This window comes from Jaculus jaculus, chromosome 3 (genome assembly GCF_020740685.1).
Source record: "Jaculus jaculus isolate mJacJac1 chromosome 3, mJacJac1.mat.Y.cur, whole genome shotgun sequence".
NCBI lineage: Eukaryota > Metazoa > Chordata > Mammalia > Rodentia > Dipodidae > Jaculus > Jaculus jaculus.
Window position 1 is genome coordinate 153,850,993 of NC_059104.1, and position 23,935 is coordinate 153,874,927.

The window sequence follows — 23,935 nt, forward strand, 5'->3', positions numbered from 1 at the left end:
GCTTTCTTCTAGTCATCTCCTAGCCACTGCCTCCCTTCAGCCTTGGCTTCTGCCAGGGTTAAGTCTGAAGCACTAGTCCTTACTGGTCCCTGTGCCTTCAAACCAGTCTTATCTGTCCTGCAGAATGATCTTCGAAACCTTCCAAGGACTTCCCTCAGAGTGTAAGGAAGGGCTAAGCTCCTAGGCTTTAGCATTTAAGCCTCAAGATATGCCATACCCTGTCATCCACCCACTCTACCAGCCACAGGGAGCTAAACAATTCCCCGCTCAGCATCTCGTTCCCTCACAGAGAAAGTGGACTATGAAGGTGAGGGGACCATGAATAAGATAATGCAGTTGAAAAAGCTTTTCACTGAGCCTAGTACATGGCCGGAGACTCTCTCCGATGAAAACTGCAATCACAATGAACTTCCCTGCTCATGCCATTCCCCATGTCCACAGTGCATTTGATTACTAACACTCTTTTCCATCTCCTTTATGCTCAGATTTCTGCATAGTGCTCCTCTGTCTTTGACCACCAGGACTTTAGTGAGCCTGGGTCTCAGCATACAGGATGGACAATACCTTGACACATTCACACAAGCATGCAAACTTGTGCCTCAATTATGGTCCCTGACTTGTGGCTATGCAGTGACCCGAAAGTCAGTCTGTCCCCTCCACTGCACTGTGAACTCACTAAGGACAGGCACCGGCTCAGCCTTACCTTCAAATCCCCAGGACCTCACAAAGAGCCTGGACTATGGCAGGAGCTCAGAGAACATTTGCAGAAGGATTAAGAGGAGTGACTTTTCCCTGTCTGAGAATGAGAAGACAGAAGACTGTGAAGGCTGTAAGTTTCCACCTCAGAAGCCAGGGTGGTGGCTTTGATGTTGGAATAGGTCCTGAGCATGTCGCATGGGCGGGGCAGGATGGCTGGGGTCTGAGGTGTTCAAAGGTACAGCCACTGACGGTGACTTGGTGGTTTTAATATAGACAAGCAACTTTTGGAGGTTTTCATCATGGGATGAAATACAAACGCAGCATTCAACAAGAAAGCTGCAAAAAGCCGGGGCCTGTTAGAGATGAGCTCATTTCAGGGCCAAGCTGTCGGGTGAGGTGTGAGTGCTGGCCTGACCCCAGAGGCGTTTGGCCAGAACTCCAAAATAACCTCAGGCCTGTGGCATGCTTGTGGTGGTGGCTTACTGAAAGTCATCAACAAACTGAGGAGAAAGCATTCATCACACCAGCAAGTGCCAATAACAAACATGTTCCAGACTGGGATGATCATCAGGGGAAAGACACCAGCCTGGGGTCAAGCTCCTTCCCCTGGGTCAGACCTTGGCTATCCTGTGCAGACACCCTGCCAGATAATCGGGCACTCTCCATGGACTGTGAAATAGTGAACCATGCAGATCCAGTGACAGTTACCAGAAAAGGAGGCCTCCACCTTAGAAACGACTCCTGCCCAATACGGACTGCCTCTGAGAAAGGCAAGTGGCTGTGTGGTGATGGGGAGTGGGGACAAACCACACTTCCAGAACTCCTCTGCACTTTTGACACTGAACACACACCCCATCGGGTGAAATATTCCTAGTATGAGAGGCTTCTGACAAAGTAAACGTCCGGAGGATGGGGCAAGGGAACATTATCCTGGGGATTCTGCCTTTAGGTCACATTCCAAATACTATACGTGGAACGGGTATAGGAGCAAATGATGTGAGGCTCTAATTGGGAAACCTACTATGTTACAGAGGGTTCTGGAAGATTCCAGGCTCCACTGTGAAGCTCACGGAACACAGAGTCAGGAGGCAGGAAGTAGAGAGGTCTGTGAGCACACTACTAACCTACGCAAGCCCAGCGCACGCGTTACATTCCCTGCCAAGGGATCTGTCCACAACGCTCCTGTTGACGATGCAAAGTCCACTCTCCGATTTTCACCTTGAAAATTTTTGAGGTAAGTTTTACGTATTTCTAGAAACATTAGTTAACTGCCATAAGTGCTCACGTTGGTGGTTTGCTTCAGGTGTTCCCCATAAACTTCTGTGTTCTGAATGCTAGGTCCCCGGCTGGTAACAATTTGGGAATTGGAGCCTCCTGGAGGTGATGTATTGTTGGGGCGGGCTTATGGGTGTTACAACCAGCTTCTCCTTGACAGTGTTTGGCACACTGTCCTGCTGCTGTGATCCACCTGATGCTGGCCAGGAGGTGATGTCCACCCTCTGCTCATGCCATCACTTGAATCTATAAGCCAAAATAAACCATTTCCTCCCACAAGCTGCTTTTGGTCCATTCTTTCTGCCAGCAATGCAAAGCTGACTGCAACAGTCACTTAGTCAACGTTTATGATTCAAGCTTGAGCTGGTGAGCAAGCGGGGGCGTGCTGCAACCTCACAAGGCATCCCGTCGTCCCCTGCCGTCAAGCAGTTTATAGGTCCAGTGCTCTAACTCCTGACCCGAGAATAGGGTTGTGCCATGACTTTGTTTTAGCCACCTCATCTAGACCACATGACAATTTCTAGCCATCTCAAGACTTCCACAAAAGGAGACTCTATAAACTCCTCAGAAACTCTGGCAAGAAATTCATTCATATGCCCATCCATCCAGGATTATGACTTCATCTGTCTAGCAAGAACACTTCTATTTTTCTTTTCTTCCCATTCTTCCCTTCTTTCTTTTATGCATAGAGATAGATAGCCATCTAGTGTTTTGGAGACACACAGTTGGTTGGTTTGAGCTATGCACTAGGGTGAGAAGATGGGCACAGCATGAGCCCGGGTCATGAAAGATGTCCACGGGAATCCAGAACTAGTGTTATATGTTCTACGAACGTGGCTGGCAACCACAGAACATGGCAGTGGGGCCAGCTCAGTGCCCTGCAGGTGTGCCCGAGGCGTCATGCAGGGCGGCCTTCTCTTCCACAGCCTGTTCTCACAGAAACAAGTAACAACTAAGAACAAGCCAAAACAGTGGACAAAAAGACACATTTCCAAGTTCACTATAAACCACTCAATTCGCTTACCTGGCATACCTCTTTAGAAAGTTCAGGTTGATGCCTCAAAGATGTCATTTTCTCTGATTCTTTTTTTCTTTTTTTTTCTTTCTTTCTTTCTTTTCTTTTCTTTCTTTCTTTTTTTTTTTTTTTTTTTGGTTTTTCGGGGTAAGGTTTCACTCTAGCTCAGGCTGACCTGGATTTACTATGTAATCTCAGGGTGGCCTCGAACTCACAGTGATCCTCCTGCCTCTGTCTCCTGAGTGCTGGGATTAAAGGCGTGCGCCACCGCGTACAGCTATTTTCTCCGATTCTTATAATCAAGTGAAATTTGGAAAATGCAGAAATGAATAGAAAAGATCCAACAATGAACTACACAGAAGTAGCAGTGATCAACATTCCAATTTTCAATGTGGAGATGTGCTTTATTCACTTACATATACGTTTTCTTTTTGTTTTTCGAGGTAAGGTCTCCCTCTAGCCTAGGCTGACCTGGAATTCACTATGTAGCCTCAGGGTGGCCTCTAACTCATGGTGATCCTCCTACCTCTGCCTTCTGAGTGCTGTGATTAAAGGCGTGTACCACCACGCCTGGCTTATTCACTTACAATTTAAAAATAAAGTTGGGATCAAGATGTGCATGTTTTGTAGCCAATTTCTATGCTTCTTAGCACTTGCTTGGTTCTCAAGTGTTCTTTGAAGCATGCCTGCTTAGTTCTGCCCCCAGCAATGTCATTACTTTTAACCAATTCTCTATCACTGAAACTTAAGTTTGGATTCATATAGGGGTTTTTACACTTGTGCATAATGCTTCAATACATAATACACACACATCTCTGCTCAATCCCGTAGAATAAGTGCCTCTAAATACAAGTCTTGTGTTATAAGGTATATCATTTTCACATTTAATACATACTGCCAAGCTGTTCTAGGGTTTGTTCTAATTTATATGCTCACCATGTGTCCATTTTTCTTACTAACATTGTTTTCCTTTTCCTCTTTCTTTTTTTAACCCCATTAGTAGGTAAGAGAGGATGGTGTAATAAATATTTTTGGTATGTATGTCCACATGTGTGTGCACATACCACATCCCATGTGCAGAGGTGAGGGCGCAACCTCAGGCATCTCTCCTCACGTCCCCCCTTGCTCGAGGCAGGTCTCTCTCATGTTTCATGGTGGTGCTCACCAGGCTCGCTGGCCCATGGGCTTCCAGAGGCTTCTCCTGTCTCCACCCTCCATCTGGCCACAGGCATGCTGGGATCACCGACTTGCACTCCTGCATCCAGCTCTATTTGGGTTCTGGAGATCTAAACTCAGGTGCTCACACTTGTGTGAGAAGTGCTTTATCCACCAAGTCATCTTTTCAGCCCTCAAATTGCTCTAATTTGCAGTTCTGATGAATTGTAAGGCTGTTTTTTCCTCTTACATGCTTAATCTGTACCCTTTTAATGTCCCATTTACACCCTTTGTTCCAAACTGTGCCTTCAGGAACTATCCTATGAAGATTAATGCCTCCTTCACATGACACCCCCTCAGATATTTGAAGGCAGAAATCATGTCTCACTTTCTCCAAGTTAAACACCCCTGGCTCCTTCAACCCTTCCTTATTTGGCAAAGTTTCAGGGGCCAGCATTGAAGAGTCACTGCCCCCGCATGAGCCAACACCCGCAGTCACATGAACCAGGCAGCTCCAAGGAGCTTGTTGCGTGTGTCTTTGCGGTCAAGATGTGGCCACTGCCTGCACCTTGGTCCACAGCCTGCCCTGTCCCCCGTGCACAAGGATGCCCAGTGAGTCTTACCATAATCATCACATTAATTATGTGAGATCATGGGCTTAGAGTTCCAATGAAGGGGCAAAGGATATCACGTGGAGGCCACAAACAGGAAGAGAAATCTTCCTGGTATAGCGAGAATAATGAACTAATTTGAGTGAAGCAAGCTTCAGTAGGAATGAGGTGTCCCTTTGGCCTGGGTCCTGACAGGCAGACTATGGCAGCACTGGTTCAACAGGGCATGGGCTTCTCTTGGTCTCAGCTGTGTTAGGGACCCTTTTATCCCAACAGCTGACTGCCCCTAACGCACTTCACTGCAGTCACCCACGCCCACCTCAGTGCTCCCTGGTGGATAGGCCTGGGTCTTGTAGTTCTGAGAAACTTGTGAAACTACTGCTATTCACCAGCCATCACATACCCACAAAGCACCAAGCCCTGGTGCCAACCTCCCTCCAGAGGTCACATCCTGTTGTTCTCATTTTTTTTTTTCCATCAAACAACTCCCAACGCAAGTATGGTTTTTCAAGCACTGCCTGGTATTCCCCTGGGCATCAGACAGGAGCATCCATGCCATTTACAAGCCCCACATTATCTATCAAACTGCACCTGGAGACCACACTGGCCACTCCCTAGGTCACTGTCAAGATTGTGTTTGGATCTACTAAGCCGAAGTCTGGATGTTTTCTGAGATCCTGTCCTTGAGTCCAGCCTCTGGAAAACAATATCCCAGCAATTCTGTCAATTATGGCTGCTGTGGTTCAAGACTGTACCCCAAAGCTCATGGCTAAGAAAGCTAAAGTCCCACATTCACATGTTGCTGGTATTTGGATATGGGCCTTTGGGAGGAGACCCCATGGTGACTCTGTGATAAGGCTAAGGGCTTTCAGGGGAGGCAGGCTCGAGCTCACGCTCTCCCATTCTCTCACAACGTGATGCCATCTGTCATGTCATGACGCAGCCAAAAGGCTCCGGCCAAACACAGCCCTTGAACTTTGGACTCTCCAGCCTGGAACTGAAACAAACTTCTTTTCTTGGTAGGTCACCAGTCTGTGACGTGCCCAAGATAGGGTTTAACCCTAAGTATAGATGTTGAGCTGACATATATATGCATGTATGTATATATTTGTATACATACACATAAAAAGTTCACAGTATACAGCATTTCCAATTTCACAGTTTTAAATTAGAAATGCCCAAACTTGTTGCCTATTCCATGCTATTGTGATCATTAACTGAGGTAATGTGTCTCAGGCATTTATAATTATGTCTGACACACAGTAAACTTTCAACAAGTTTTTATTGTTGTTGTTATCTATTAATATTATCAGTATTGCTGTGACATGCATTTAAGAATTGCAGTCAGGTGCCAATAATATTTGTGGGTATAAAAACTCATTCTTTGAAAAATCTTAAGAGTATCTAGAAGTTATTTTCTTTCCAAATATTTCATGATGTAGATGGAAGACCTCACACGCAATGTCAGAGAGACACTCTACTCACCAATAAATAGCAAGACTTTACTCTCTGCTGATCGAGCACTGTTAAACATCTCAGCAAAGCAAACAAACGAGCAAACACCAAAACAAAAGCCACAGTTCCTGCTTTGGTCAGAAGGGGAAAGAAGGCCACGGTTCTCTGAGAGGAGTCTTGCATTATCCTACCAGAGAGCCATTTCATCATGACTACAACCCATAGCCCAGTGCAAAGCAGAGACAGTGTTGCCATATGAAGTTCAGGACAGTTTACTGCTCTGTTCCCTATTCTCACTTGCCTGCTGATGACCAGCATGCTATAAAATATTTTGTTTATTCCATGTACCAAGCTGACATTGACATTCTTTATGTTATTTACCACGGGCTTTGTATGCTTATTTCTTTAAATGCTTGTTTACTGGGATTATTATGCACATATCCATACTTTCCAGCTTTAACATCCCATTGTATAGATACATCACATTTTTTCTATTCACCACTTAGTACATAATCAAGTTGTTCTGACTTTTTGGCCATTATGTGTACACTTTTCTTTGCTTAGGTCTTCAGCTCTTTTGGGTTGTTACTTAGGAGTAAAATTGCCGAGTCCCACAGGAACTGCATTTTTGCCTTTGAGAGCTTGTTTGGAGGTTCTAGCAGGGGAGTGCAGCTACTCACGTACCCTTGGCCGAAGACTGGCCCTCCTCTATTTCAGGAAGTCGTCCTCTTCGACTGAGCATGTGGCTTGGGGAGGGACGCACATGGAGTGGTGAGGGAGGAAGGGGGCACCTGCCTAGCCAGCCGGATCAGATGAGTCAACCCTGGTGATCAGTGGGGTGCCAGATCTCATAGCCAGATCACCCTCACATCCCATTTTCGCATTTTGAGAAGTTGCCATACTGTGGTTTTTTTTTTTTTTTTTTTTTTTTTTTAACAAGGTTGGGTCTCACTGTAGCCCAGGCTGACCTGGAGTTCACTATGTAGTCTCAGGCTGGCCTTGAACTCATGGCAATCCTCCTACCTCTGCCTCCCGAGTGCTGGGATTAAAAGCATGTGCACCACACCCACCCAGACAATTTTTTTTCTAGTGGCTCTGCTATTCTACATTCCCACCAGCAAAGTAAGAGGGTCCCAATTGCTGCTCACCCTTGCCAATACTTGTTATTACTGGTCTTTTACATCAGTCATTCTAGTGAGGGTAAAAGGCATCTCACTGAGATTTTGATTTGCATACCTCTAGTGACATGAATACAACTGTTACTTCAAATCACCATGCTGGCATCGCAGAGGCTAATGACACTGAGGAGTGACTCACTAAGGCTCCACTCACCGTTGTATAATCAGCTTGTTTTGGAAAACTCCTGTTTCAGGAAGCAGGATTTTTTTCCCCAACAAATATGATTATGTTCTAATTGCAAAGAAAATAAGAATGCTTTACTGCCTCTAAGAATAAGCTCAAGAGGACACCACAGCAGATGTAAATGGCACCTGGGCCCCAGAAATATACCTGCGTCTCTGCTCACCTGCTGGTGGCCAGGCCTTGATATAACCTGTGCAGTGGACCACGGCATACTGGGCTTCTCCTTCCTTCACAGGGCCAAGGCCATTCCTAAATAAAGGACATTGATGAGGTCACCTTCATCACAGGGGGATAAGGCAAGATGTGGTGGGCCCCTTTGACATGCAAGCTACTGGATCCCTTATTTTCTTTGTGGTTTTGAATCTTGACTTCCCATCCTCCTGCTTTCCATCCTCTCACGTGGCCTAACAGCGAGAAATAAATTCCATTCAACTATCAGTTTTCACCTCAGCCACTGCCACCCTGATGCATGGCCTCCTGTCCCTCTACTTAAAGCCCCTTTTCAAGTTGTGCTACTCCTTAGCATAGGGCCATTAAGTTGTTTACCAGCAAAGTCCCCAAGAAGACCTCCAAAAGGGATGCTGACCTGAACCTTTTCCTCATGGTGGTTATTCTGTTCAGAGGCAGATGGTCCAAGGGAGCATTTCCACACCTAAGAGTCAACACATATATTAGAACCAGTGATAATACAATAAACTTATGAAACAGAGGGTGCTGCTGAGATGGAGGTGGGGAAACTATGGCTCCCTGTGACACTGGGGAAGTGTTAAGCACTGCTAAGAAATAATCACACTAGTTTTTTAAAGTTTATATTTGTATTCACTCCTGATGTTTACTGTTCTATAAGCAATGATGTTGGGAAATGGAAAGATCTGAATCCCTAATTGTGACCCGCTGGACACTCCCTTGCAGCCCTGGCTGCCTTGAGTAAAGACTGTCAGTCAAACAGCCAACCTGACTATGCCAGCGCTTGCTGTTTTGACACTCCATGAACACCTCATGAAAATCATACAGTGGTTGCAGCTGATTGTCCAGGCTCCAAAAGGTACAGCAGCAGTTGGAGTTATTTGAAAGAAAAATCATTCTTACTGGATTTTTTTGCTCTCACAAGCCTCAGCAAACTCTAGATGGCCTTGTAACTACTTCCATCTAAGCCAGAGGGGAGCACTTCCACTGGTGGCCTAGCGGAAGTGCTTTGGTGACTGGCGACTGCATGCATGGTTTGCTATGACTGGTGAAACAGTCCTCCTCTGGCTATATGTTCAGTTCTCTTTATGAACTGGCTGGGAGACACTTGCCTATACTTCCTCTCTTGGTATTACCACATCAGGCCTAATATAGAGGTCTTCTCTTGCCTACTTTCAGTACTGCAAGCTGAGCGAGTAATGCAGAGAAAGCAAGAACAAAGACAGCTGAGCGGCAGCAATGGCAGAGGCAGCAACAGCTGTGCCCTCAGCAGGCCAAGCTGCAAAAGCGGCAATGCGACCAGCTGCTTGAGAGCTGAAGACTAGGAGGCTGCAAAGAGCCAGACAAGGGAAGCTGCGGGCTCTGTTTGCTGGATGAGTTTCAGAGAGCTGTCAAGTCCTTAGTGACAAGGGTCTTAGAACCCCAGGCCTGGAAGCTGTAAACTAGCTGCTGTCAAAGGCCGAGGAATTCCAGTGTCTGGGCCTGTCTGGGAGCTGCAATACCAGCCGCAGCCAAGAGGAATCTTGACTTTCTAGGCCTGCAAACACTTGTAGAGCTAAAAGCCCTACTATCTGAGGCCCGGGTGACAGCTGTAAAACTAGGGGAACCTCCTGCTTCTGAGCCCACTGGCCTGCTGCCATGCGATGCATACAGAACCTGCTGAGGACCAGTTTGCACAGCTTCAGCCTTCTGATGAGTAACTCTGCTGTGGGAGTTTAAATGGATGTCCCCCAAAAGACAAGCACTTTGCCTGCTGAGCAATCTCAGCTCCAAATTTGTTTTCTTCATGTGCGTGGATGCAATTGTGTGCAAGTACACATGTACATGTGCATGTGTGAAGCCCAGATGTTGACATCAGATGTCTTCCTCAATCACTTTCCACTTTGTTTACTGAGGCAGAGTCTCTCACTTGAATCCAAAGTCTGCATATTCAGCTAGTCTAACTACCAGGTTACCCTGAAGTTTCCCTGTCTCCCATCTCCCAAATACTGTGATCGCAGGAGGGCACCATGCCCACCCAGCATTTATGTGGATACAGGGGATCTAAACACCAGTCCTTCTGCTGGCATGTCTTCACCCAGAGCCATCTCCCAAGCCCCACACGGGTTTTAACTGATGCTACCTATATACTCAGAAGAGACCTTTGGCCAATTATCTTCCAAAGAGCCAGAGCAGACTAGCTTTCCCGTGACCTGTGACTGGCATCAGAGGGAGGAGAGTGCAGCCCACTTTTCTTAAGCACCTCAGGGGCCCTCTCAGTGCTACAGAATGACTAGAGGAGAAGTGCAGCCATGTCAGTCCTGAGATCACTTCAGGGGAACTGGTGGCCTTCAGGGAGTGATCGAGAGGGTGATGACAGTAGTAGTGTCTCTTCAGGCTTGAGCAGAAACATCAACTCGAAACAGATGTTGCCAGCTGATGAGCAGTAGCATCTCCCCAGGCTTTAGCATCCCAGCTGCGGGGCCTCCCCTCCCCTGCCATGTCTGGTCCTACGAATGACTAGATATCTGGAAGCCTGCTGATGGCAGAGGAGAGAGTGGGAACAATGCACTGACAGGCACAAAACCATGTCTATTTGTGGGCCTCTCATGATGAAGTGTCATACTCCCCATGCTGCCAGGCCTTCCCACCTTTCTTCTCAATGTCACCTCAGGTCTAAGCATGGAAGCCTACACCATCATCAGGCTCTGGACACTTCTTGGCACGCCCACTTAGTGTGTTTCAATTTCCCGACTCCATGGCATGTGCCAGCCTGGATGTCTTCATTCACAACATGCCAAGAGGAGAGAGTCCAATTATGCTGCAGGACCTTGGACAGCTGCCAGCACTAGTGACTTTCACAGCAGGATCTGTGACGTTGCTGCCCAGAGATACTGGCAGAGCTGACCTTCTGCCCTTTTCTGGCAGACTATGCCCAGTGTCTTGCTGAAATTAAGTTGCTCTGTTGGTGCGAAGGCCATGCTTTAGGTAGACACCAGTGTCATGTACCTCTTCGGTCAGTCCAGGTAGCAGTCTCAAACTCCAACTTGGAGCACATCCCCAAAAGGTGTGCCAGGGCAGAGAGGATAAGTTGGGGTGGGTAGGGCAGTACATTGGCATGTTAGGTTGCTAACATAAATGGTGTGTTATGGTGCTTCCAAGCAGGTCATTCATAAAAAGAATTGCTGGAGGTTTCATAAGAATTTGTATCCCTTACTGAGCTTATTGAGTGCACCCAAACTAGGTTGGGAGGAGTCTGCTATGGATGACCATGTGAGCTACTGGCATGTTAATTTCTGGCTAGACACTACGCATGTGGATCCCGCCTGGCTCAGCCCACCACATGAAGCAGACAGCCTGTGAGACTCCTTCCCACATCAAACAGAGATGTTCGTGCATTGTCACTCCAGTGCCATCTTGTCACCTGAGGTAAAGGAGGTGCATCAAAGTCTTCTAGAAGAGTTCTATGCTCAGCATGGAGAGGAGCAGATGCTAGTTCCCTCCAACACCCCCATGGCCTGTTTCTTGCAAAAGGAGGTTCTGTGGCCTCAGCCAGGGGTCAGCAAGGCAGGCTGCCCCCGACCATAGGCCACCTTGACAATCTAAGCAGTGGGTGAACAGATTTTTTTATTAACACATGTAGTGCTTGAAAAGTCAACTTTGAATCAAGGAAAATAAAGATTATTATTATTAGTGTTTTTGAGGTAGGGTTTTTCTCTAGCCCAAGGCTGACCTGGAATTCACTATGTAGTCTCAGGGTGGCCTTGAACTCACAGCAATCCCCCTACCTCTGCCTCCCAAGTGCTGGGATTAAACACGTGTGCTACTAGACCAGGCATAAATATTATTTTTAAAGCATATCCTGTTTGGAATTTCAAAGTGCATGCAAGCTCTGGAGATGGGAAGTCACAGTTCTGGCAGCGGACAACCCAGTGAAAGTGGCATCAGCCAGTGGCTCTGCTGTGCTGGCCCTGGGGCCTGCATCTCCCCTAGAGTCATGCAACTTAGAAGGGAGGAAGTAGGGCTGATAGCGGAAGAGATGCAGAATCCTGTGGACTCATCAGGAGAGGCGCTTGAGGACCACAGGCCAGGAAGTGCTAGGCAGGCTTGGGGTCTGGCAGAGGGGCCCTAGGTCCACCTCGTGCACCTGCCTGCAACACCAGCTCCTTCCTGCTGCTTCTCACTCTGCGGTCAGCGATGGAGCCTCAGTCCTCACGTTCCACACTCAGCAGCGACATTTGGCAGCTGATGGCTCTTTCTCCTCAATATCCCATTCGCTATCCTCTCTGGTTTCCTCCTACCTGCCAGGGTGCTCAGGTCAGCCTCATGAGCTACTAGAGTAGGGCCCCAGGCACAGTCTTCCAATTTCCTCTCTACATTCACCTCCCAGGTGGTCAACTCCATCTAGTAGCCTCAGATATCATTTCAACATACGTTCCTGAGTTCATTTCCAGCCCCAGTTATGCAGTCAATTATCTCCTCCCTTCTGTTTGGGTGACTGGTGGGCATCTCAGTCTTGACAGGGTGCCTAGTCCTTTCCACCCCGAACCAGATACAAGCCATCTTTCCCATTTTACTAAGTGGCACTCACTCATTTTCCCAATGGTATGGGCAGTTTACACCTATCTTCAACCTCCCTCCTTTTCTCAAACCCTACCTGCAGGCTGGCTCCACCTTACCACAATGGCTGTTACCATGTTTCTCACAGGAATTGTAATTATCACAATAGCTGCCTCTGCTTTTCCTCTTCCCCACACAAAGCCACAGAATCTCTCTCTGTCCCTTACCTTCCTCCTTCCTCCCTCTCTTTTCCTCCTTCCTTCCTCCCCACTCTCCTTCTTTCTTCCTTACCTTCCCTTTCCTCCCCTTTATCTTCCTTTCCTCCTTTTTCCTTTTCTTCTGTCTCTCTTTCTTCTTTCCTTTCTTTCTTCATACTAGGGATGGAACCCAGGGCCTTGTGCACGCTTGGCAAGACTCTATCACTGAGCTGTTTCCAGCCCGAGAGCATTTCTTTTTTTTTATTTTTTTATTTTTATTTATTTATTTATTTTAAATTTTTATTAACATTTTCCATGATTATAAAATATATCCCATGGTAATTCCCTCCCTCCCCACCCCTACACTTTCCCCTTTGAAATTCCATTCTCAATCATATTACCTCCCCATTACAATCATTGTAATTACATATATACAATATCAACCTATTAAGTATCCTCCTTCCTTCCTTTCTCCACCCTTTATGTCTCCTTTTCAACTTACTGGCCTCTGCTACTAAGTATTTTCATTCTCACACAGAAGCCCAGTCATCTGTAGCTAGGATCCCCATATGAGGGAGAACATGTGGCGCTTGGCTTTCTGGGCCTGGGTTACCTGACTTAGTATAATACTTTCCAGGTCCATCCATTTTTCTGCAAATTTCATAACTTCATTTTTCTTTACCGCTGAGTAGAACTCCATTGTATAAATGTACCACATCTTCATTATCCACTCATCTGTTGAGGGACATCTAGGCTGGTTCCATTTCCCAGCTATTATAAATTGAGCAGCAATAAACATGGTTGAGCACATACTTCTAAGGAAATGAGATGAGTCCTTTGGATATATGCCTAGGAGTGCTATAGCTGGGTCATATGGTAGATCAATCTCTAGCTGCTTTAGGAACCTCCACACTGTTTTCCACAATGGCTGGACCAGATTGCATTCCCACCAGCAGTGCAGAAGGTTTCCTTTTTTTCCACATCCCTGCCAACATTTATGATCATTTGTTTTCATGATGGTGGCCAATCTGACAGGAGTGAGATGGAATCTCAATGTAGTTTTAATCTGCATTTCCCTGATGACTAGTGACGTAGAACATTTTTTTAGGTGCTTATATGCCATTCGTATTTCTTCCTTTGAGAACTCTCTATTTAGCTCCTTAGCCCATTTTTTGATTGGCTTGTTTGATTCCTTATTAGTTAACTTTTTGAGTTCTTTGTATATCCTAGATATTAATCCTCTATCAGATATATAGCTGGCGAAGATTTTTTCCCATTCTGTAGGTTGCCTCTTTGCTTTTTTCACTGTGTCCTTTGCGGTGCAAAATCTTTGTAATTTCATTAGGTCCCAGTGGTTAATCTGTGGTTTTATTGCCTGAGCAATTGGGGTTGTATTCAGAAAGTCTTTGCCAAGACCAATATGTTGAAGGGTTTCCCCTACTTTTTCCTCTAGCAGTTTCAAAGTTTTCGGTCTGATGTTAAGGTCTTTAATCCATTTGGACTTAATTCTTGTGCATGGTGAGAGAGAAGAATCTATTTTCATCCTTCTACAGATATTTATCCAGTTTTCAAAACACCATTTGCTGAAGAGGCTGTCTCTTCTCCAATGAGTATTTTTGGCATTTTTATCGAATATCAGGTGGCTATAGCTACTTGGGCTTACATCTGGGTCCTCTATTCTGTTCCACTGATCTACATGTCTGTTTTTGTGCCAGTACCATGCTGTTTTTGTTACTATGGCTCTGTAGTATAGGTTAAAATCAGGTATGGTGATACCACCAGCCTCTTTTTTGTTGCTCAGTATTATTTTAGATATTCGAGGTTTTTTTATGATTCCAAATGAATTTTTGGATTGTTTTTTCTATTTCCATGAAGAAAGCCTTTGGAATTTTGATAGGGATTGCATTAAATGTGTAGATTGCTTTAGGTAAGATTGCCATTTTCACGATATTGATTCTTCCAAGCCAGGAACAAGGGCCGAGAGCATTTCTTAAATGTGTTCTCCAAACATGTAACTCTGAAAAAGCCTGGGATGACGGTTGTGGTGGTTTGATTCAGGTGTCCCCCATAAACTTAGGTGTTCTGAATGCTAGGTTCCCAGCTGATGGATATTTGGGAATTAATGTCTCCTGGAGGGAGTGTATTGTTGGGGGCGGGCTTATGGGCTTTATAGCCAGTTTCCCCTTGCCAGTGTTTGGCACACCCTACTGTTGCTGTGGTGCACCTTATGTTGGCCAGGGGGTGATGTCCACCCTCTGCACATGCCATAGTTTTCCCCTGCCATCGTGGAGCTTCCCCTCAATCCTGTAAGCCAAAATAAATCTCTTTTTCCCAGAAGCTGCTCTTGGTTGGGTGATTTCTACCAGCAAAGCGAACCAGACTGCAACAGTAAAGTGGTACCGAGGAGTGGGATTGCTGCTAGACACCTGACTGTGTGGCTTTGGCCTTTTGGATCTGATTTTTAAGAGGAAAGTGGAAGGATTTGAAATCTTGGCCTAAGAGATGCCTTGCAGTGCTGTAAGTACAGCCTGATGGACTATTCTGGTCTGAGCTGCAAGACCTGAATGCAGTAAGAACTATGGACTGTGAGGTTTGGCTTATGAGGGTGTGCAAGAGCTTTGCCTGGACTGAGCTAGCAGTTTGTGTGAGAAGCTTGCTCCTATTCCCATATCCTGAGAAGTTGTGCAGGGTTGCTTTGCGTAGAAATGAACTGGTGTGTGCAGAGGGATATGGCACAGAAAGAAAAATCTTTGGGTGAACTGTTGCCTGTTCAGCTGCAACTGAGAGATTACAACTTTTGAGACTGGGCTAGCTGACCTGTGCTGGGTTGGGTGATTTCTACCAGCAATGTGAACTGGACTGCAACAATGGTGCATGCCTTTAATCCCAGCACTTGGGAGGCAGAGGTAGGAGGTCACCCTTAGACTACACAGTGAGTTTCAGGTTAGTCTGGGCTAGAGCAAGACCCTATCTTGAACATCCCACCCCCCAAAAAAGAACATATAACTCTATGATTCCCATGATCTCCCGCTTCACACAGAGGCAAAGCCAAATGAAGACAGAAAGAGGGAGACAGACAGACAGACAGACAGACAGAGAACACTGTGGACAAAGGTGTGTAAATCCAGAAATGAGTGGGAAATAAAAGGAGGAATGGGAGGAGGTGCTCTTAAGACAGATCAAGTATGATGTGCACTCCTAGAACACACACTGCGTGCAGGGGCAGGTCAGAGGGTGCACACCCACATGACCCAGGTCCCCACCAACCACCACAGACCTCATCCTGCAGATGAAGGAGCGCCGGGAGCCCATGCACATGCGCATGGACGACTGCTGCCCTTCCTTCTTCACGGTCCCCGTCTTCAGGTCCAGGATGCGGCCTGAGGGAGAGAGAGGGACAGCAGTGTCACCTTCTTCCTGACAGATCAGGGGACTGGAGGTGGGGAGGGGGAAGAGTGTCCTTCAAAGCTCTCCCATGCCAAGAAGAGCAGGCGCACGGGTACTTGACATTCCCAGCGTTCTTTGGCAGAAACACACAGAGCAATGGAATCCATACGATTCATGACGCCTGGTTTTCTTTCCACACTTCCCGGTGGTGTTGTCAGACGGAGTCTCGTGCCTCAAGTCGCTCTAGTCTGGCCGCCTCCTCCCCAACTCCATGCAAATAGCCCCGGCCAAGGTCCCCAGTGACTTTTGCACATTGCTCAGTCTGAAACTTGGCGCTCCTTTCCTCGATCTGATTGCTTGGCTGGCCTTGACCAAGTACACATGGATCCCTTTTCAAAAGCCCCCTCTATCTGGGCTTCCCACTCCTTTCTAGCATTTTTTTACTCCTTTTCTGTCACTGGGCCCTCAACCATCTCTTCTGCTCATTCTGCACATCCATCTCCTGAGTAGTTTGATCCTATAACATTTTTTGGCAGTCACCTCTGAGCACTAGTGACCTGACATCGACTCTTCCCACAACAGTCCCTCCACCCCATGTCCTTTGCTGATTAGAGTGACCGCATGAAGCTAATTGCACCTCCAAGACAGCTTTGCCAGATTCTTCCAACACCAACACCAGCAGGAGAATCACAGTCCAGTGGAGCCTAGGCAGAGACCCAAACGCTGTCCATGCCCTCTCTTTCCCTAGGTACTGGCTTGGTCCTCGGCCTCCTCAGCCTCCCTCACCCACTTTCCTGTCATCTCAGAGGAAGACAGGTGGGAATTCCATCTCTGCTCTCCACCTCACAGGGTCCTCTCTCCATCCACTGACCCCCTTCCCACTCAGCAATTCCCCAGGTTTCCACTGCCTGCCATCTACTTCCCCCAGGATTTAAACGCCATCACAACTCTTGCATTCTGGGGAGAAGAACAAATGGAGATCTTCCTTGACCCAGGAGGTTCTTTCCTCTCTCTCCATTATGTGGACAGATTGGTCTGTCCACACTCATGGTCTGAACCTGTTTCCTCCTGCTGATTGGTCCCCTGCAACTTACTCTCACTTGCTACAACCCCATAGATACCGTCTAGCTCAGACAACAGGGCAATCTGTGTGCCACATGTAACAAACACACCTTGGTCCCTTTCATCCTCGTTCTCCTCCAACTGCCCCTTTGTCACGTTCTTGCCCTAGGACCCTTCCCAGGAGCTGTTCCTCTGCCCAGCCCCTACTGTCTTCCAGTACTGGCATTCCTAGGGCCAAGCCTTGGCCCCCCTCTCTCCTACTTCCCTGAGGGTACCCTGGTAACACTTTTATTCCACCACCTACTACATGTTGATACTATCACAATGTCTTTCTTCAGAAGACAAAGATGCTTTCCTTTGACTGAAACCTTACAGAGATCGCTCTGAGTTCTTTGTTTTCCTCAGCTTGGGCTCTGGCCTGCAGAGTCCAGTTTGAGAAGCACACCTACTAACTAAGTGCTATAGTTTGCATGAGTATCCCACAAAGGCCAATGTATCACATGCGTGGTCCCCAAAATGGTATTATTGGAAGATGGTGAAAGTGGGGCCTCATAGGAAATTCCTGGGTCACTGGGTGTGCCCTTGAGGGGGATTGTGGGGAACACAGTCTCTTCTTCCTCGTGTGTCCTGGCTTAGGTAAGCAGGTGTGCTTTGCCACCATTCCCCAACACTGCCATCTCACATCCCATCAGAGGGCCAGAGCATGAGCATGGGACCACTCATTCTCTGGCCGAAACCTCCAATGCCATGCGCTGAAGTAAACCTCTTCTCTTTCCTAAGTAATCATGTCAGGGATTTTATCATAGTAACAGGAACTCAACTAGCACAGTTCAGCAAAATTCCCACCCTTGGTATCTGACCATCCTTGATATCTTATCAAGCTGGCCTGCCTTCAGCTAAAACTCTAATGACTGGGTCTGGCGAGAGTTCCTTCTATTCTGGTGATTCTTCTTAGCAATTCTGACCCTCTCTGCTCTACCTAGGGCCTGGTCACATGGAGCATCTCATGACTCCCAAGTGTGCTCCATCCACTGTCAACCTGGGGCCTCCTGGATGGCTCCCTTGAACCTGAGTAACTCCTTAGCCGTCTCATCATGACACCCAGTTGTCACCTCAGCCAACACAGTCACTTAGCACAGACCGTGCCACAGGTACTGAGCTAAACACACACAGAGATAGACTGAGAGAGAGAGAGAGAGAGAGAGAGAGAGAGAGAGAGAGAGAGAGAGAAAGTAGGATGGAACTGAACAGAAAGGAGTAGAATAGCATTGGAGAGAGCAGGTTTTCAAATAGAGATGTGTGCTATGAAGGAGAAGGTAGAATGTGAGAAGGTGACTTGAGGGCCTCCCTCCTTGGCAATCAGTCATTGAAGGGACTCTTCTCATGACTAGAAGAAAACACCATCGAGGAACCTCCCTACAGCCAGCCCCTATGAGCATCCCATCACTATGATATGATAAAATACCTGACATCATTAATTAGTAAAGGGAAAAAGGTCGATTTTGGCTCATGGCCTTGAAGGTTCTCGTCAGAGAATGGGTGGACCTGTACTTCTGCTTCCCTCACAAGGCTAACGGAGGACGGAGTGGAGGAGACAGTGCCCGCACCGCAGGTGGCTATCTTGTTGGACCACGCTCCTGCCGCACAGTGTGCTTTCCTTAGCCAGGTCTGGTGCTAGGCTAGGATCAGCTGGCGTCTGTCATTTTAGACTGGGTCTGGTCAGCTTATTCTCACAACCACAGCAACTTGGGCCACAGCAGTGTTTCTGTGCCCTTGGAGCAGGGATCTGCAGGATATAGATGGTGCACCAACACCAGATTCACCTTTGCGTACGTGCACACTGGAATCCAGCCCCCGCTGGGGGCCGCACTGGGCCTGAGAGCTGTACTGAGCTTTGGGGAGGGGGCCCCGAGCTCTGCTGACGGTGCTGTCTGCTACCCTGGGCCTGACACCTGTCTGTCTCATTTACTGACAGCACCTCTACAGCCCTTTGAGTGTAAGCTGTCACTTTCTCTATCACTGAGCAAACGGCAAACGGTTTCAGCTGTGAAGCAGGCAGCCCGAGAGCCTGTCAAATTCCAAAGTGCTCTGAAAATAAATCCCAGCTGTGGAGCCCGTGCGCAGCGCAACGGGAGGAAACGAACAAACACATCCCCGTGACGTGCTGTCGTGACCCCGAGAGACAACTGCCCCAACGTTTGTTTCTCTACGTGCTTCTCGAGTTTCCTTGGGCACAGTGAGCCCCCTCTCCGGGCTCTTCAGGAATGTGAGCATTCCTGGCTCCATCTCGTAGGTGTGTTCCCCAGAGGGTGTGAATTGGATCTTTTAATGAATTTAGTAGCAGTGAAGATGCATGAAGGCAAGTGGCCAACTGGGCACCAAATCCCGGTGAGGTTGGATAATAGTAAGGTGTCTCTGTCCTCGGGCTTGAGCTGTGGGGCTCCCAGTGACCCCCAGCACGGACACTATGGAGGCACTGATGTTTATGCTGCTGCTAATTCTGACTCTCTGAAGTCTTGGGGTTCCTCAGACATTGGTCTGGAAGCCTAAGGCTAGTCGTAAAGGATACCTAGAAGCAGTCCAGTCCAAGCCAGTGCCAACGTCTTCCAGAGTACCTCCTCGGCGATGGGAGGACTTATTTTCTCACCAGCCTTTCTCCGAGATGACCCCATCTTGCCACCCTTACCCAGCTCTCCTTGGTCAACTCTCCTGGTCACCTTGCCTCTGTTCTTTTTATACCCGGTCCATGCCCGGCTCCCATTACTTTAAGGCTCTCTGAATGGCCCCTCTGATGCAAGCCAATTCCGACACGCTCATCCCTTCTCAGAGATTCCCTCCCCCCTGTGTCAGCAGAAACAGCTTGAGCCCCCGCTTCCCCAGCAACAGTCCCTGGGGGTTGGGAGCTCTTGCTTGCATACCATGGGCTCCAAGGCCTGACTGGCTCTCTCACTCAGAAACTCGCCCCTTCCACTCTCACCTATGCAGAGCCTCAGCCCTCCGAGCCCTGGCTCCGCCTCCCTCCTTCGCTATGTATCGTGTGTGTGCAGGTCAGAGAACAACTTTGGTTCTTCTCCCCCTAGGCAGTGTGTCCCACTCTACATGGGTTCTAGAGATCTGAACGTACGTTCTCATGTTTCTTGGCAAGAACTCCATCCACGGAGCCACCTTCCCAGATCCCTCTTTCACCTTTAAACATTTTGTCTTTTGAGATACTGGGGGCTGGAGCCAAGACCTGACATGCTAGGCTGCCGCACCTCCAACTCACCTAGCCCCCTCCCCCACTCAATATTCACCCTCCTGAATTATGATTCTGCTGGTCTCCTCCAAGGCAGCCCCACCCCAACACCATATCTATAGGTAGTTCTTTCACTTGACATTTTTATACCAAATGTCCTTGGGGGCTACAGCTTTACCATTTGCTATACCACCCATTCTGTTCTTCCTGAGTTATGGTTTGAATATGGAAATGTTCTCCACAGACTGATGTGTTTGAACACTTGGTCCCCAGCTGGCTGCTGACATTGTTTTGGAAAGTTATAAAACCTTTTGGGCATGGGGCCTTGGCCACTGGGGGTGAGCCCCAGAGCTACTGACCAGGCAATAACTCTGGCTCAAGTCTCTATTCACTGGTCTGGCCACCGTATAAAGACCTGAGCCACGTGCTCCTGTCACCGTGGACTCTATGCCTTCCCCACTCTGACACACTGAAACTGTGAGCCAAAGTAAATCCTTCTCTTAAGTTGCTGTGACATAGCTTGTCATAGCAATGAGACAAATAACAAGTACACCCTTGTTCCCCTTGCTCTGTGAATTCCATGAGCATCGAGTGCCAGAATCCGCAGTGTCCCATAACCATCCATTTCCTGGTACAGATGCAAGCTTCTCTGCGGCCCACACACCCAGTCATGAAAGTAATCAAGGCTCAAGTTACACAGCAAGTGGATTTGATAACATGTCCCCAGAAACCTTCCAATACAGCCAGAAGCAGACATCTTTCTGGGACACAAAACAGAACTACTAGTGAGTTAATAATTAATAAGCACATTATCCAAGTGACAAGGACTATCAGGATCTAAATCATAGCTGTCCCACATGCCTGTTGTGGGCGCCTGAGCAGGTCACTTAATTTCTCTGGGTCTCAGCTTCCTTCACTGAAAAATTGGTTCACACCTATTTGCCGAGGCACATGAAGAGGATTTGTGAAGTCACAGGAGCTCCATTAGACAGCTGGAGGACAAGATGCTGGCAAGCTCTACGTAGTGACTCCAAGCCCTGAGAGGACAGCCTGGTGGTCTAGCCCAGCCCCAGCCCCCAGCTCCTCTAGAACAGGTCACCCAGCAAGGCTCAGAATCTACAGAGGACTCTGAGGATGAGAGGCTGAACTTGGTTTAAGCATTTTTCTCCTCAAATGCTTTTCTGTTCTAAAACTAACACGATCACTGTTGAAAACTTCCCCCCCCACCCACCCACACCCATGCCCATATATACACACACTCACTGAGTAAAATCCCAATCTTCTCTAGAGAAAAACACTGTTACGTGTAGGCGTACTTGCCATCAATCTTTTCTTTGTGTGCCTGTTCTTTATTTTAATTAGCTGAGGTTTCATGGATACATTACCCACTTCACATTACTTAACATAAACTCCTAGCGGATTTTATCACAAACCTTATTTTAAAGGCTTTAGAATGTTTTGCATGGAGAATGTACTGTGGGACACTGAAGTTGTTCCCAGGTTTTCCATATGGTTAATACTGCTCAGGTGATGTGTGTCTATATATGTGTACATATGTGTATGTAGACAGGGGTGCTTCTATGATATTCACACATGTATGGTCATCATAACAACGCCCCTGGAACTCATGATGACCCTCACTTTCAGCACTTTATCTGTATTCAGTTTTTCTCCTCCATGAAATGTTCAATGATGATCCATCTATGTCAAAGTTTTCAACTATGATTTCTCTCAGACAGTTGAAAAGCAGGAAATTCCTTAGAAGAGGAGACAGCAAACTATGGCCCACAGCTGAAAGCTACCCCACCATCTGCTTTTGTAAATAAAATTTTAATGGGAAACAGTTCTGCCCATTCATTTATTTCTGATCCATGGCTACATCCAAACTCCAATGGTCAAGTTGAGTGATTGGGACAGGGAATGCATGGTCCACAAGCCCTAAAATATTTACCACCTGACCCTTTACTAAAAGACATCTTAAAGATTCTAACAGAGTGTCTTTTTTAATCCGCATATGCACCCCCTCCATGATATGCTGACTTTTAAGTTTTATTTTTGTTAGTAGCAACTTAAAAAAAGAATCAGAAGTTTGTCTTGGATAAAATCACAAAAGAAGACTGTGCACACAGAAATGCTCCCCAGGCTACAAGAGAAATACAAATATAAATTAGAATTATTTCATCAAAAGAATCCTTGAGAAAACTGGAAACATCTTATCTTGGTTTCAAAAGGAGAAAAACCAAGATAGCAAAAGAAGAAAACAAAGGAAAAAATGTTTAGCAGCAAAAATAAAGCCACAGTCTCATGGTGAACAATATCTGATGTGCTTCCAAAAATGTGCGGCCCCCTGAAATGGGGACCCCGAGGTTGGAAGGCAGTTTGGTTCCTGTTCCAGTGACAATGTGTTCTCCTCAAAAGGTTGACCCCAGCCATCCTAGCAGCTGTGCACACAGTAAAAACACCTTACCACAGCACAGGGATCCTACCAGTGTGACCAGTCTGCCCCTGAAAGGTCCTGTCGCCACAAGCTGGGTGTAATGAGTCTGGGAGAGAATGGACATTCTACTGCTAAAGGCATGTCTGGGCCCATAGAGCTGCTATAACAAAATACTTTCCTAGACTGGGTCATTTGTAAAAAATACATGGTATTGCACAAGGCCAAGGCACTGGTAGACGAGATGTCTCCTGAAGGTCCATGCTTCACAGAAAACACCTTCTTTATGTGGACGAGGCAAGCAGGATCCCACAGACCACTTTTATAAGGGCACAGTTATGGTTTGAATATGATGTGTGCCCCCACTCACAGGCTTATGTTTTTTCTTTTTTTTTTTTTTTAAATTTTTATTTATTTATTTGAGAGCGACAGACACAGAGAGAAGGACAGAGAGAGGGAGAGAGAGAGAATGGGTGCGCCAGGGCTTCCAGCCTCTGCAAACGAACTCCAGACGCGTGCGCCCCCTTGTGCATCTGGCTAACGTGGGACCTGGGGAACCGAGCCTCGAACCGGGGTCCTTAGGCTTCACAGGCAAGCGCTTAACCGCTAAGCCATCTCTCCAGCCCTGTTTTTTCTTTTAAATATTAACTGATTTGTGAGGTGAGAGAGAGAAAGACAGACAGAGAGAGAGAGAGAGAGAGAGAGGGAGAGGATTGAACAGGCTACCAGGTCCTCTTACCACTGCAAATAGACTCCAGACACATGTACCACTTTGTGCATCTGGCTTTATGTGGATCCTGGGGAACTGAATCTGGGCCAACCCATGCCAGCAGGCTTTGCAAGCAAGCACCTTCAACCACTCAGCAATCTCCTCAGCCCAGGCTCAAGTTTTAAATGCTTATTTCCTGCGGGTGACATTGTTTGTGGAAGATAAATAACCTTTAAGACATAGGGCCTAGCAGGTAGAATGGACCTTGGAGAGTAATATCTGGACCCTGGCTCCAGCCCTGTGCTCTGCTTCTGTCTACCATGCTGTGAGCCCGTGCTGTCCATCACATGCCTCCATCACCATGACGTCCTCTCAAGTTCATAGAGCCAAGCAAGCCACTATGAACTGAACCTTCTGGAACCGGAAGACAAAGTGAACCTTTCCTGGCTCAAGGTGTTTCTGTCAGGTAATTGGGTCACAGCGACACAAATATAAGTAGGACAGGCACTCACCCTCATCACCTAACCACGTCCCCAAGGCAAAGCTCTTAATCCTATCGCAACACGGGTTAAGTTGACACGGACATCTGGATCACAGCAGGTAGAGATGTCTTT

The 23,935-nt window shown here is 47.2% G+C and overlaps 1 protein-coding gene across 5 annotated transcripts in view; it reads right to left on the minus strand.

Annotated features, from left to right (window-relative positions):
• The window catches only part of Arnt2 (aryl hydrocarbon receptor nuclear translocator 2), a 176,156-nt gene that overhangs the window by 49,444 nt on the left and 102,777 nt on the right, over positions 1-23,935 (minus strand). For all 5 annotated transcript variants that reach the window (XM_004658245.3, XM_045145314.1, XM_045145313.1 and 2 more), the window contains 3 exons: positions 15,772-15,874; positions 8,159-8,224; positions 7,736-7,821 (listed from right to left, as the gene is read on the minus strand). In XM_004658245.3, the coding sequence (XP_004658302.1) occupies positions 7,736-7,821; positions 8,159-8,224; positions 15,772-15,874 (255 nt within the window). The remainder of the gene's footprint in view (positions 1-7,735; positions 7,822-8,158; positions 8,225-15,771; positions 15,875-23,935) is intronic.